This window comes from Aythya ferina, assembly GCF_964211825.1.
Source record: "Aythya ferina genome assembly, chromosome: 1".
Taxonomy (NCBI): Eukaryota; Metazoa; Chordata; class Aves; order Anseriformes; family Anatidae; genus Aythya; species Aythya ferina.
The window spans coordinates 164300674-164313262 of record NC_140296.1 but is presented as its reverse complement, the minus strand read 5'-3'; the positions used below and the strand labels follow the sequence as shown (position 1 = coordinate 164313262).

General features: G+C 46.5%; 1 protein-coding gene across 1 annotated transcript; it reads right to left on the bottom strand.

Moving 5' to 3' along the window:
• Window positions 1-575: 575 nt before the first annotated feature.
• Window positions 576-12570, bottom strand: DESI1 (desumoylating isopeptidase 1). Its single transcript, XM_084523676.1, has 6 exons — window positions 12402-12570; window positions 7194-7215; window positions 6256-6325; window positions 5670-5779; window positions 4734-4856; window positions 576-3574 (listed from the first exon to the last, which is right to left on the bottom strand). Exons 1-6 carry the CDS (start codon window positions 12490-12492, stop codon window positions 3481-3483), a joined length of 510 nt encoding a protein of 169 aa, XP_084379802.1. The 5' UTR covers window positions 12493-12570; the 3' UTR covers window positions 576-3480.
• Window positions 12571-12589: the final 19 nt, after the last annotated feature.

Below are 12589 nucleotides of genomic sequence, written 5' to 3'. Positions count from 1 at the left end.
TTAGCAGCCTACCAGCAGAGGTACGATGGACGCTGCTACATAACCCTCACCCGTATGCCCTCTGCAGCTCCAGAGGAACCCAGGAATGAAGCCCACTTCTTACAGCTTCTTCCTTCCTTTTTAAAGTAGTAGCACTGAGACAAGCCGGAGAGAAAAAAAAATAGAGCCTTTTGTTATGTTTAAGCTCTTTTGGGCCTCTTCTTCAAGAGCACACATCGGGTATTTCATTCTTGAACACTTAAATGAGCAATGGCTGTACACGATCTGTGCTGACAAACCGCCTACTGTCTGACCTTTATTCAGCTCATCCAAGCCGTGCCAGCCCTCAGAAGACGGATTTTAACATACCACAGTGATTGCAGAAGTAAAATGTCCCCAAATTTAAATAAAAATATTGCCCATGACCAGTTCTAGCAAAGAGCAGTAGCCACTGTCACTTCTACCAGCGGTACACAGCACAAACTGCTGGGATGGTTTCTCAACCTGCAATTTCCAGCAGGGAACAGCGTGAAGCAGATTTCTGGTGAGCTGCCTTTGCTGGGTAGCTGCATGGACACATACAACCAAACAGGAAATTGCTGTACTTTTTTATTGTAATAGAAAAAAAAAAATCAAAACATCACTTTCTGTCTAAAGATGTTATTAACATTTTAAAAATGGCATGGTGGAACCCCAGCAATACTTGACAGAACAGTAAGTATGGGAAAAAGGGTCCTGCTCCCCTTCAGGAGTTCAGCTTCCCTGCTCCCCTTTGTCAATCAGCTGGCTGAAGTTTGCCACCTCTGTACACTTACATACACTGCTCATTCTAGTTTGTGCACCTATGAGTAGGTATGGCTGGGAGGAATGTTGGCTGCACAGACCTGCAATTTACACGCAACCATCTTTGGAGAAAATGGGTTTCCTAAGAGGCCTACGGGGTGCAAGGGTCTCATTACCTAGTAAGATCAAAAAACAGGATCTCCTCCTGTAGTTCCTTCGCCACAATACACAGAGTAGGTCCAGAGACATGGAGACCCTCTGGGGCTCCTTTTGAGACTACCACAGTTACTGCAACCAGAATGTGTCTGAGTGAAATTTTACCCACCGATACTCAAGTAGCAGCATTCTCTCCGCAACAGGGCTGCTCAGGAGGGGAAAAGGCTGATTGCAAAATGCCTGGGGTGAACCTCTTACATCCTGCCAGGAGGCAGGAAAGGAAAAGGCCCTGAAGCAGAAACCGGGCTCAGGACCTCTGAAGCGGACACATTTGTCATGCAATGAAGCATGGGGCAGAGACCGTGGTACTAGAGACTGTGGTGCCTGTGCTTGCCTTCTGGACAGCTGTACCAGCAGATGGCTGTACCTGAAGTGATAGTTTGCCGAAAGAAACAACCACAGCTGTGCTCCTTGTGGGTACCAAACTAGCATACCCAGATGTTGTGCTGCGTTGTATCAGCTTCTGTATACCTGTTCGACGGAGGAAGCGCCAAGATCTCTAACGTGCTGTTGTGTTTTGTGGTATAGTCATGTCTGTACTCAGATGAGAGACCGTTATTCTTCACAAAATAGGCATGGAAAGAGTCTGGAGGGGATTACACAGACAACAGGAAAACTATGCTGTGGCTTACCAGAAAACAAACACTTACCAATTCCTTCTCCAGAAGCACCATGAGGTGCTGTATGGTAAATAATTTACTACAGAATGCTTTCTGCAAACAGTACGTTTTGATGGTGAAAGACTGAAAACTTTTGCATTAAGCTTTTGCATCTGTACTAACTGCTGGAGTTGTCTCCTAGTCCAGTCTGTCAAATGAACACTTAAAAAGCTGATGGCATGAGCAGAGAATGACAGAAGGAAAAATTCACCACTGACAACAAAAAAGCATTCTGGGCTACAAGGGCCACCTGCACTCAGAGCAGCTACACACAACTGCAAAGGGACTGACAGTCCCCGACTTCCACTCGTGTAGTGACTCCACAAGGTGCAGGGCAACAGAGTAATTGACAGAGTGACTGAACTGTGGGTTTCTTCCACTTCATCCCCACAAAAATAACAGCGTGAGAAACATATTAATCTGTATTACTCTGGGAGAAAGATAGCCCAGCAGAGGAAAGACATCTCCTTTAGGTATACGGAGAGATGCAGGACTGAGCTTGCAGCAATTGTTTGCACAACAAAGCACTGGAACCAAGGGCTATACTTTGCATAGATGCTTTCTTCAGTGGCATCTGGGATGTGCAATCCCCATTTATGAAACACCAGCAATGTTTTGGGGGTTTGCCCGATATCTTTCTTGTGTTCCTTCTGAAGTGTACTTGCTACAGAATTGTTCAGGAAATCAGTGTATATACATGCATGAAAAGAAATCAGTGTGCCTCATCTTTCCTTCCCCTGATTTTTTTTCCCCACTGCAAATAATTGCAAAGCTGTAAGAACCTTAAATTAGAAGATGTAGTATTGATACAATCTAACATCCATCTAAGGATAGGACTGCTTCTCCATGCATCCCAATCAACTCAACCGTTCCACAGAAAAGCTTAACTTCACTATTCCTTATTTTCTGTAAATTTGGGGAGACCTAGCACTTATTTCTCTCACTTAAGCAGAGCGCTCTCATTATTGTGCAGCTGCCATGTTATTCCTGCCTCACTGTACTGTAACTCTGGCTTAGTGAGAAAAAATAGCTCCTGAGCAAAGGTAAAAGTTAACAGGATTCTACCCATCTGCTGACAAACCTGCTTGGAGAAAAGGAAGCTTACTTTCACCTAAAATTTGCTCATGAGGTTCTGTTCTTTCAGCTGGTTCTCTCCCTTAACACTTGGATCCCGCCTTACGAGGCTCCTGGTAATTTTCAGTTGCAGCCTCCCACCCACACACAGCTGATCCCATTGAAAATTTCAGCTTTGAAAGTGATGCTGACTAGCTCAGCGAGGCCACCCTTTCCACTCAGCTGTGCCATTGCAAATACTCTGATCAGATGAGTTGAGCTTGTCCCCTGAGCAAATAACACAACGTTAATGAAATATGTGTAAGACTAGTACAGGGACACCTTCACTTCCTAGGCTACAAACACTTCCTTTGTCTTCTTGCTACAGACTTCAGCAAATACCCCCAGAATACACGCAGTGACAAGAGAAAGATGTGAGCCTGCCAGGGATGGCTAGGACATCCCCTTTACACCAAAATGTGTAACGGGTGCTTGAATGTTCACGGAATGAATTCCCACTTACCAGCACGGGAGTTACTTCGAAAGTGTCAGCCTAACTCAGGCAGGACAGCCTTTATAAATTAGTACAATACTATTAGAAATTATGGCAATCTTTTTGGTAGCATTGTCTTACATGCACCCTGATAACCCTCTCCCTAGGAAATTTTAAAACTGGTCCTGTAATTTCCATAGAGTTAATTCTGATGGGAAATTATAAAATAGAAATCTGGTAGATTCGTGTTTAAAAAGGAAGAGGCATGGTGAGGCCGGGCACAATGGGTCACTCCTGTTAGCTCTGTCCATTATGTCTGCTGAAGGCATTTCCTCCAGGTGTCTGGATCTGGATGGTGTCCAGGAGGGGCCTTAAAGCTTGTCCAAAAGGTCTGAGAAGGCAAAGAAATAAACATATCAAATAACTTACTTGAACAATTTTTCCCATTTACTACACAAATGGGCTCACTTCCTAGACTGGAATCAAATCACCATAACAGAAGTCAAGTTGATGAAGAGACTTTCACTTTTCACTACAAGCAAACTAGATTTAACTTATCATGCAGAATTTACTGTTCAATAGCTAAGGATCTTAAAGCAGATTTTATATAAAGTTAATTCCAAGTCCTAACACACCCACGCCGCTAATGTGGTATTAGTGTGTCTGAAACTGGCTTTCAGTAATTCATTCTACTTAAGCATGCGAATGAAATCCCTGTTATGCAACTGCAGTTCTTCATTAAGCACCACATCAATATTAAAGACTAGAATAGCCCCTAGTCCCCTTATAAGACAATGATTCAACACAGAGAATCACGTCTGTTGCAATCTGTAGCACCAAGTTTGTCTTTTGGTGTGACTCACTCTGTTACAGCCTGGCTGAGGGATCTGAGGAAATAAGAGCCCAAGGCAGAAGATGTGTCTCTCAGATGACGTGGTACACCACTGCTACGAGAAATAAGACCTAAACAATGGAGCTAAATCACCCTGCTGGGATCCTCACCAGTTCAGAGTACAACAGAAGAGGTCAAGCTGACCTGCCTTCATTTCCTCTTTCATATTCTTTTTCCACTCAGTTCTAGCTTTAAAGCTGCAGCAGTAATTTAAAAAATACATCTCCCCTGCCTCTTCACAAGCAAAACTGACTTCTTCACTGGTGCTTTGAGTATGAGACGTGACCTTTGAGATATACTGGTTTCCCAAGACAAAAAAAAAGACAAAACCAAACAGCTACCAAAGAAAAGACACACTTGCATCACTTCCAGAAAGTCCCTTTATGTGTCTGGTCACAAAAGAGAGGCCCTCACAAAATAGCTAATTTAAGTTAAAGACAGAAGAACGACCTTCTTTCACACCTTCTCAGTAATGCCAGTGCCAGTTAGCACCTGTCGGACAGTGTTGTAAGCATTAAGGAGAGGATGCTATTTGCTTTCCTTTAATCTCATGCTGGTTCTCACAGAGCCAGCAGAAACTGGTACTGCTGCCTCTGTCAAATGTTTAAGCATTAGCATGAAGCAATAGACTACAGGGAGAAGCAGAATGCATACTCACGTGGCAAGAACTTCAGATGGAAGGTCAGTGATGTAGGAAGGGATTTTTCTTCCTGTCAGGAACTGTGCCACTTCATTACTGAAGGTGTTGCAGTTATGTTCAAAGATGTTATAAGACTCACTTCTGCGCCACAGGAAAGGAATTGAAACATGAAAAGCGAGACCCAGCAATAAATCTAACAAGAAAAACTTAGACCACTAATGAGGAACATCTCCTTACATCAGCACTTTTCTCCCTTTCCCAACAAAGGGTGCTAAGTCAAGTACGTAAAATCCAGACATCAATTCACCTTCAAATTCAATTGAATCAGGGTGGAAAACGACATCTCTCTGCATCACTGACTCTATACAATGTTTTTTGAAGGATAAGTGAGGTCAGGTTTCTTTGAGTAAAACCACAGAAGGAGTAAGGAAAAAAAAATCACAGGAATTATTGACATTGAAATTTAGCCAGAACACTAATGCCACCATTTCCTATCCTCTTGAGAAGCTGACAAGATTCTTTAGCAACCAAGACCTTGCTTTTACTTACCTGAAAGTTGGCAGCTTTACTACAAAGCTTCACCCATGACTCATGGAGCAAAGCACTATTTACTGAAATATTTCATACAGTGCCTTCGTTTTCCCTGGTGATCCCCTCTAAAGCATTTTAGGTGTTATTCCATTTTGAAAACAACAACAACGAACACAAAAATACAACAACAAAACAAACGTGAAAGATTTCCTGGTAGAATGTCTTCCCAGCCTGGCTCAGGGCTGGCACACGAGAGGGTTGCCTAGTTGTACGTATCAGTTCCAGTCTCTTATCTGGAGAGCACTAACTAACACACTAGGCAAAGTTCTGTGAATGGGATGGGTTTCATAAGACCTTTCTCCCTCTTTCCCTAAAAGCATTTTTCTTTGGCACACAGATTTTATAGCAAAAGCTGCTACTTACCGGAACATAGATTCCCCCAAAGACGACAAATATTCCAGAAAAAGTTCTTCTGTGACTTCAGTGTTTCCCAGGTCAACAACCAAGTCAGGGGGGCCAAGCAGCGTTCCTCCCTGTAACAATTAACATCCAGCAGACAATATTAAAATCAACAGACTGAATTATTTTGGGGTCCACTGAATTGAGCTGTGGTTTCTCCAGGCACAGAAGGAGGAACTTTTAGTTTATCAAGCAAGGAGCCCTACTGGCCTTTCCCATTCTCCACCCAGAGAATGAGAGGTTATGTGCCAAAATCTCTAAAATACAGAAAATTTCTGCTTTAGAAGAATTGCCCATCAGTTTCACCACTCCAGTGGCAGAAAGGTCTGTCAAAGCATCGTGTTTTTTTTTTGTTTGTTTGTTTTTTGGTTTTTTTTTTAAACTTCCCTCCATGTTCTTTTCCTCGGATGCCCAGAGCAACCATGGCAAGCAGCCACATCTGGCTGAATTCAGAGTTCTCTTCACTTGCTGCTTTTCTAAAGGACACAAGCAAATCTGATCTGTAAGCCTATCACAAAATTATCTCCTCAGAAAACTAAGGTTAACTTACAGGTGCACAGCTGGAGATTCCCCCACTGTCAAAGAAGAACTCATCCTTATGGACTATTATGGAGGTGTGCCTGCCAGAGAATAAAAACAGGTGAAACAAAGGAAATATTTAACCTAGCACATTAATCACCAGTAAAGATATGTGGTCAAGGTCATCACCAAGTTAACAGCTGAAAAAAAACGTCAATGCATTTCTGTGACTAGGAACAGTATCTGCTGGGACAAAAAACAAATGGAAATGGTTATCAACCCTAACGTAACACTGTGGGAGGTTGGGAAGAAGGGCTCAGCTAGGTGCCTAAGCATGAACGAAGGAAGACTGGGACTTCCACAGCAGCACGAGAACTCCAGCAGCCTCCTTCCGCTAACGGGTTGAGGGTGAAGTTGCCGAGATAGTTGCAGAGCTAGCTCTGTCTCTCTCTGCTGGCAGAAGGGTCTGACTGATAGCAACCCACTGAGGATACGGTTGGGCAATCACTAGAGAGGGCTTGAGAGAGACGCAGAAGGTGGGTTATTTATTTAGTTATTTATTTTTAAACTTTCTGAGCATGACCTACAGCAAACTAGGAAATGATTTGTAACTGAACGTAGCCATGGTTCTTACATACCAGGAGGCTAGATTCTCTAATACCCCACCTACTCTTTTACTCTCATGTTTAGTCCTGCAATTAGATGACAGTGTCTGGGACAGGGACAACATCCTGAACCCTGGAAAATGGGTACAAGAGAGCACTAAACCAAAACAATGACTAAAACCATGAGATCCTAGCACCTGACTGTATGTGATTTTACTGTCAGTCTGTATTCAGGAACAGAAAGTGCCTTGGTCTCTTCTCCGTGCTAAAGTGTTCTTAAGACCTGCAGCAGATATGATCTATGGATAATACTTCCTACGCCACGGGAGTTAACACATTATGCAAGTTAAATGCAGTCACTTACCAGATGCCTTCCAGCTGTTTCCCTGTATGCAGAAAAAAGAAGATCATTATTAGCAATGTATTCTCCAGATTTCAGCCTACCTTCTGTCAATCACAAAGGAACCTTGCCTGTTATTTCACCACGACAGCATCCCCAAAGACGCAGCTTTCATCCCAGAGGCAGTTCTAAAGAAGCAGCATGCCTTTTTTCCCCACCTGAACTACTCTGTCCACACCAGTGCCTCACATTTTTCTTCCTGCATGCAGAGCTGGCAATGCCACCCTACCCTGCCAGTGTTTACCTTCCTTGGGCTTTTGCCTACAGACAAAGGAAAGAAACCTTATCCTACAGTTACAGAGTCCTCAGTCACGACCAGAACAGTTGAGTTTTGCACTGCTTTCACAATCCCAAGTGGTCTGCCAGCATGGAGCACTCAGTTTCCTTTTTCAGTGACTGATCTGACTTGAGCCAACTGTCTGTGGTGATGGTCTCTACAATCAGCTGTCCCCTGGCTTCCCCGCCTCTTACAAATTAAGAGCCTAAATGAATGTGTGGGAATTAGTGTTGTAATTTATACAAGTCATAAAATCAAACTGTGTGTTTTGTAGAACACAGCAGCAGCAACGATATGCTTCAGGCACAGCTAAACTGATAGCATGATTGTGTCTTAGAGAGAGCCCCGTCTGAAATTCTTTTCCAGTTCCCTTGGTGCATCTTTTTCAAGTGTCCTCAGCACACCACCTCACGCTCAGCTGTCCTCTACATCCAGGCAGCACCTCTCCCGAGAACTTCTGTTGTCACAGCCTCGCTTTTAGGTGCCAGAATGTGATTTGAGCACCTGCAGGTTTCCTAGAATTAGACCAAGAGCACCGTAGACAGATGACAAAAAAAAAAAAAGAAAAAGCCAGCTGAACACAAGAGGCATTGTGCCAGGAAGAATTTGTTAAGGAAGTGCTGCTGGGCTACCTTCGGGCCAACAGCCTTTGCTCTGGTTTGGACACCATCTGTTTGCATCAGATGGGCATCAGGCCTCCCAAAGCCTGCTGCAGACCTCAATTCCTGAATTCTAGGCCATCGCGTCCAGATATTGTTCTCTTCCTTTCCATTTTTCTCCTCTCAGTGAAGCTTCAGAGCTCTGCTCTTTTTAAAATAAAGAAATAATAATTAAAAACAGTTCTATTCAAATGCTTGCGACAATAAAACTTTTCTTGGCTATCTTAAGAGCCACCGCCTTGCCAATCCTCTGAGGAGGATAATCCCTCAGGCCTTCCCAGAAAGGGATGCCTACGTGCCCAGGTAAGGAATGCACAGCCACCACTGCAATTTCCTCACTTCAGTTTGACACAAAATAGGCACAGAAATGGGAACCTGCTTCAGATGAGGGTCACACGTGTGGAGGCAAGGAAAAGTCTGTCTGATGCCTGCAGTGCCCCAACCAAGTGAGCATACACAGTTTTATTGTAGGTGGACTGATCTGTCACTGCCGTGGCCCGCAGCCAGGCAGCAAACATATTCTCTGCCATCCTGTTGCACAGAAACGTGGGCACGGAGCAGGAGGGAGGCCAAAAGATAGCAGCAGCGATGAGGGGAGCGGAGCAGTGTGTCACAACATCTCAGCAGGATCTGCTGCCTCTTGAGCACGTCCCACCCCACTGAGCTGGATCCTCTTGCCCTTGTCCCGCACCTTGCCCATCGGAGCTCTCGCCCCGCATCCCGGAGCTGCCAAAAAGCGGTGACAGCACAGCCCATCAGCACCAGCAGCTGGGGAGGGCACAGGGCACGGCCTGCAGCAGCTGGCCTACCTCCTTGGCGTTGTGCAGTTCACGTTCTCTTTATCTTCATAAATTAACGCACGTTTCTATTCACAATAAATCACTGTTTTCCAGGAGGAAACTGTTGCAAAAGCAGCACAAGGAATCTGTTCTCAACCGATCTACCTTGAACAGGACCTCCAGGGATCCCTTTCCACCAGCGTGGTTCCCTGATCGCATGAAGGCAAAACAGCAAAGAGAATTCAGGAAAGGAACTTCACGTTACCCTGTACTCCTGCCGGGGGGGCTCCTCCCTGGCTGCTACGCCCCAAGCCCACAGGCAACAACAGCAGGGCAGCTCCGGGCTAGCACAGCCCCACAAGGCAGGGCTGTCTGAGGCCAGCTGCTGCCAGGCGCTGCTCTGAATGGAGCCGCTGTTTCTTTTTAACCCCTCAAGGACAGTGTCCAGCAGCAGGCACAAAATACACTGCTCACAGCCTCTGAAGATACAACACACATGCCAGCCCTGCCCGTACGGCCAAGCAAGGGTCTGCACTGCTGTTCCCACAGCCCAAGCCAAGTTGCATCCAGGCCTGGCAGTGACACTTCCAATAAAGCTGCTGCTGGCAGCACTGCCCAGCTTTATAAGTAAAAAGTCAGGCTTGTCGGGGAGCCACCCCAAATAATCCTAGAACAGGAACATCCACATGGGATGGTATTTGTTGGGCATCTGCTGTTCATCCAGGTAAAACAAGGTAACAACAATGAGGTACACAGGGAGTTTAAATATTCCAGTGGGGCTTCCTGTTGAGGAGGAAAAGGTATTGCAAATTTAGCTGAAGGCACTTAAACAACAATTAGTGCAGATAGCCAAGTTACCAGGCATCAGCTATCCCACTGTAATTACCTGTGAGGAAGCTCAGCCTGCAGTAAACGTGGGGTAACTCAGTTTAATTTCAGCTGCTGCCATTGCGAGCTGATGCAAGGCAGATTGCTGTTTGTCACGGATGAAGAACGCGGGCATGGAAGTCACCCTGTCAGAGCCGTGAGATTCTAGGATGGCAGCTCCTTAAGCTTTGGAAACCCGATCAATGCCCGACCTCTTAAGCCTTCTTTTCTACTTGCTGAGGTGCTCATATGGATATTTCCTGAAGATACTCAGCAGAACTCAGGAAGGGATGTCAATTATGCATAGATCCGTGCACTTCAGCCTCTCAGAGATTTAAATTGCTGAATGAGGCCAAGTTTCATCTGCTTTTTGTGGCTGTTGGCTATTATCTTTGTTTATAACGTCCATAGCGCAAATAGCTTTCTTGCTCAAGTACGTACCAGAAAAATATGAGAAAAACACAACAATCAAACGCGTTAAAAAATCGCAGGAGCCTCAGCTTAGCTACAGGAATAGGGAGAACAGAATGGATTTGTTTGTTGTGCTGATTCAGGAGACTGCCATCACGAGCATGAGGGCATTTTGAAAGAAAACAAACCCGAATAATTTTAGAGTAACAACCAAATCAGATTACTTCCATGCTGAGGTTTATCTGGAAGGCCAAGCCAAAGGCAGATTAGATGCTCGCCAGTCTATCTTACGGGCAGAGTCGATTTGTTAATCTCGTGGCGCACGTGATGTCGTTTATTCCTGTGCGTTTTAAGTACCAAGTGAAAACAGAGTTTGCATATTAATCCAAACTATTAGGCTGAAGGGCAGAAGAGCTGAGACTTGAAGGAATTGTGTAAGGAGACAGATGTTTAGCCCATTTAGAGCTTGTTGTTCATCAAGAGCTCAAGAGCAACTTTTAAAAATGGAAAATTATCCTAATTAGTCAAACACTTTCTCCTACGTGATATCCAGGGTATTCAACTGAAGGAAAAGACTAAGAGAGGGAGGAGGGTGCTTCATTTCCCTTCTTGTGGTGCCTGGAGAGACCAAGCAGGGAAGACTGGGGGAGGTAATTATACTTGATTTTCACAAGATCCTGAGCAAGTGTTTTGGAGCAAAGCTGCTGGGGTCTCACAGCAGAGCAGTTTAATGTTTTTTGGAAAGCGTGGAGGTGAGGCAGCGTAGTGTGCTGGGGCTAGGAACAAGGAACAAAGCAGAAGGTACTTTCTTTGGACAGTTAGCTTTTGCTCCAACTCTTTCTGGGCTGCTAGGTGCTTACAGCTGAACGCCCTGCTCAAGAGTTCCACCTGACACACGCTGCCGGCCGACTCGACCGCAGTGAGCCAGGGCTGCTGCAGCAAACCAAGGTCCTGCCCATTCTGCGAGTCACGTGGGCAACAACCTCACTTACAGGACAGGGGAACTTAAAGAGCTGCAAGACCTTTTTCTTCAAGCCCACGATGCAATGGGATTTTAATCTTCCTTAAAGATTTCTCTCAGTATCATCTTCCAAATCAGAACAATTCAGCTCGCAATGCTGTTATCCTCCCTGTTACCCTCCTTACACAGAATCAGGTGCAAACTGAGATCTCATTTCCTTCTGGTTAGCATTTATTATTATTAGATCACGTAGCTGGACAGACAAACATAGTCTGAACAGACTGAATGAGGGAGAGCAGACAGTACCTGCAGAGAAGGTAGAACAACAGCACACAGATGTTAAACACGCCACGCCTGATATCAAAGCCAACTGAACTTCACTGTCTGGTCACTTATACTTTAGAACAGAAATATTCACCGAAAAGTTACAGGAAACTCACAGAAAGTAACAAGAACAAAAACACCTGGGGAAAAATGAAGAGACTTGCCAAGAGAGGTGAAGATGTGCCCAAGGGGCATGACTAAGTCACCACAACACCTGGAAGGAAGGAACAACGCTGCGTGGCTCTGCTGTTCAGGTTCATCACTCAGCCACAACGGAGAGCCCTGATCTCAAACCAGGCAGGCTAAGCTGATCCTTGAACGCCGCACGGACATAATACATAATGCCTCTGGATCCTATTAGCACGGCTAAAGGCATGGTGCGGTGATGCTCTCACAGCAGCCAGCCCCGTGAGGAGGAGCTCACCCCTGTGTGACAGAGGGCTGGGTTATCAGAGGGTCATAAACTGTTTTGGGCTGGGAGGGACCTCACAGATCACTGGTGCCATGGGCAGGGACAGCTCCCCCCAGCCCAGACTGCCCAAAGCCCCATCCAGCCTGGCCTCGAGCACCCCCAGGGATGGGGCACCCCCGGCCTCTCCGGGCAGCCCGTGCCAGCGCCTCCCCGCCCTTATAACGAAGGATTTCCTCCTCACCCCTACCCCAAACCCACTCTCCTCCAGTTTAACCCCATTCCCCGTGCCCTGCCCCTGCTCCCCCTGCCAGTCCCTCCCCAGCTGTCCCGCTGTGCGGTCTCCCCGCTCCCCACATCGCAGCGGTTTCTCCCCACCAGGCCCCGTTACCGTTACCGTCACCGTTACCGTTACCGTTACGCGCTGCCCCGTCACGCTGACCGGGCCGGCCTCACCCCCCCCCCCCGCGGTCCCGGAGCCTCACCGAGCATGACGGGGCTGAGGCGGCGGGCCATGCCCTTGGACAGGTCGTAGACGTAGAGCTGCACCGGGTGCAGCGCCGCCGGCTCCGCCATGGGGCCGGGGCCGGGACCGGGACCGGGACCGGGGCCGGGGGGGGGCCGGGCGCGAACCGGCGGCGGCGGCGGCGGGGTCTCGTCAGGCGGCGGGGCG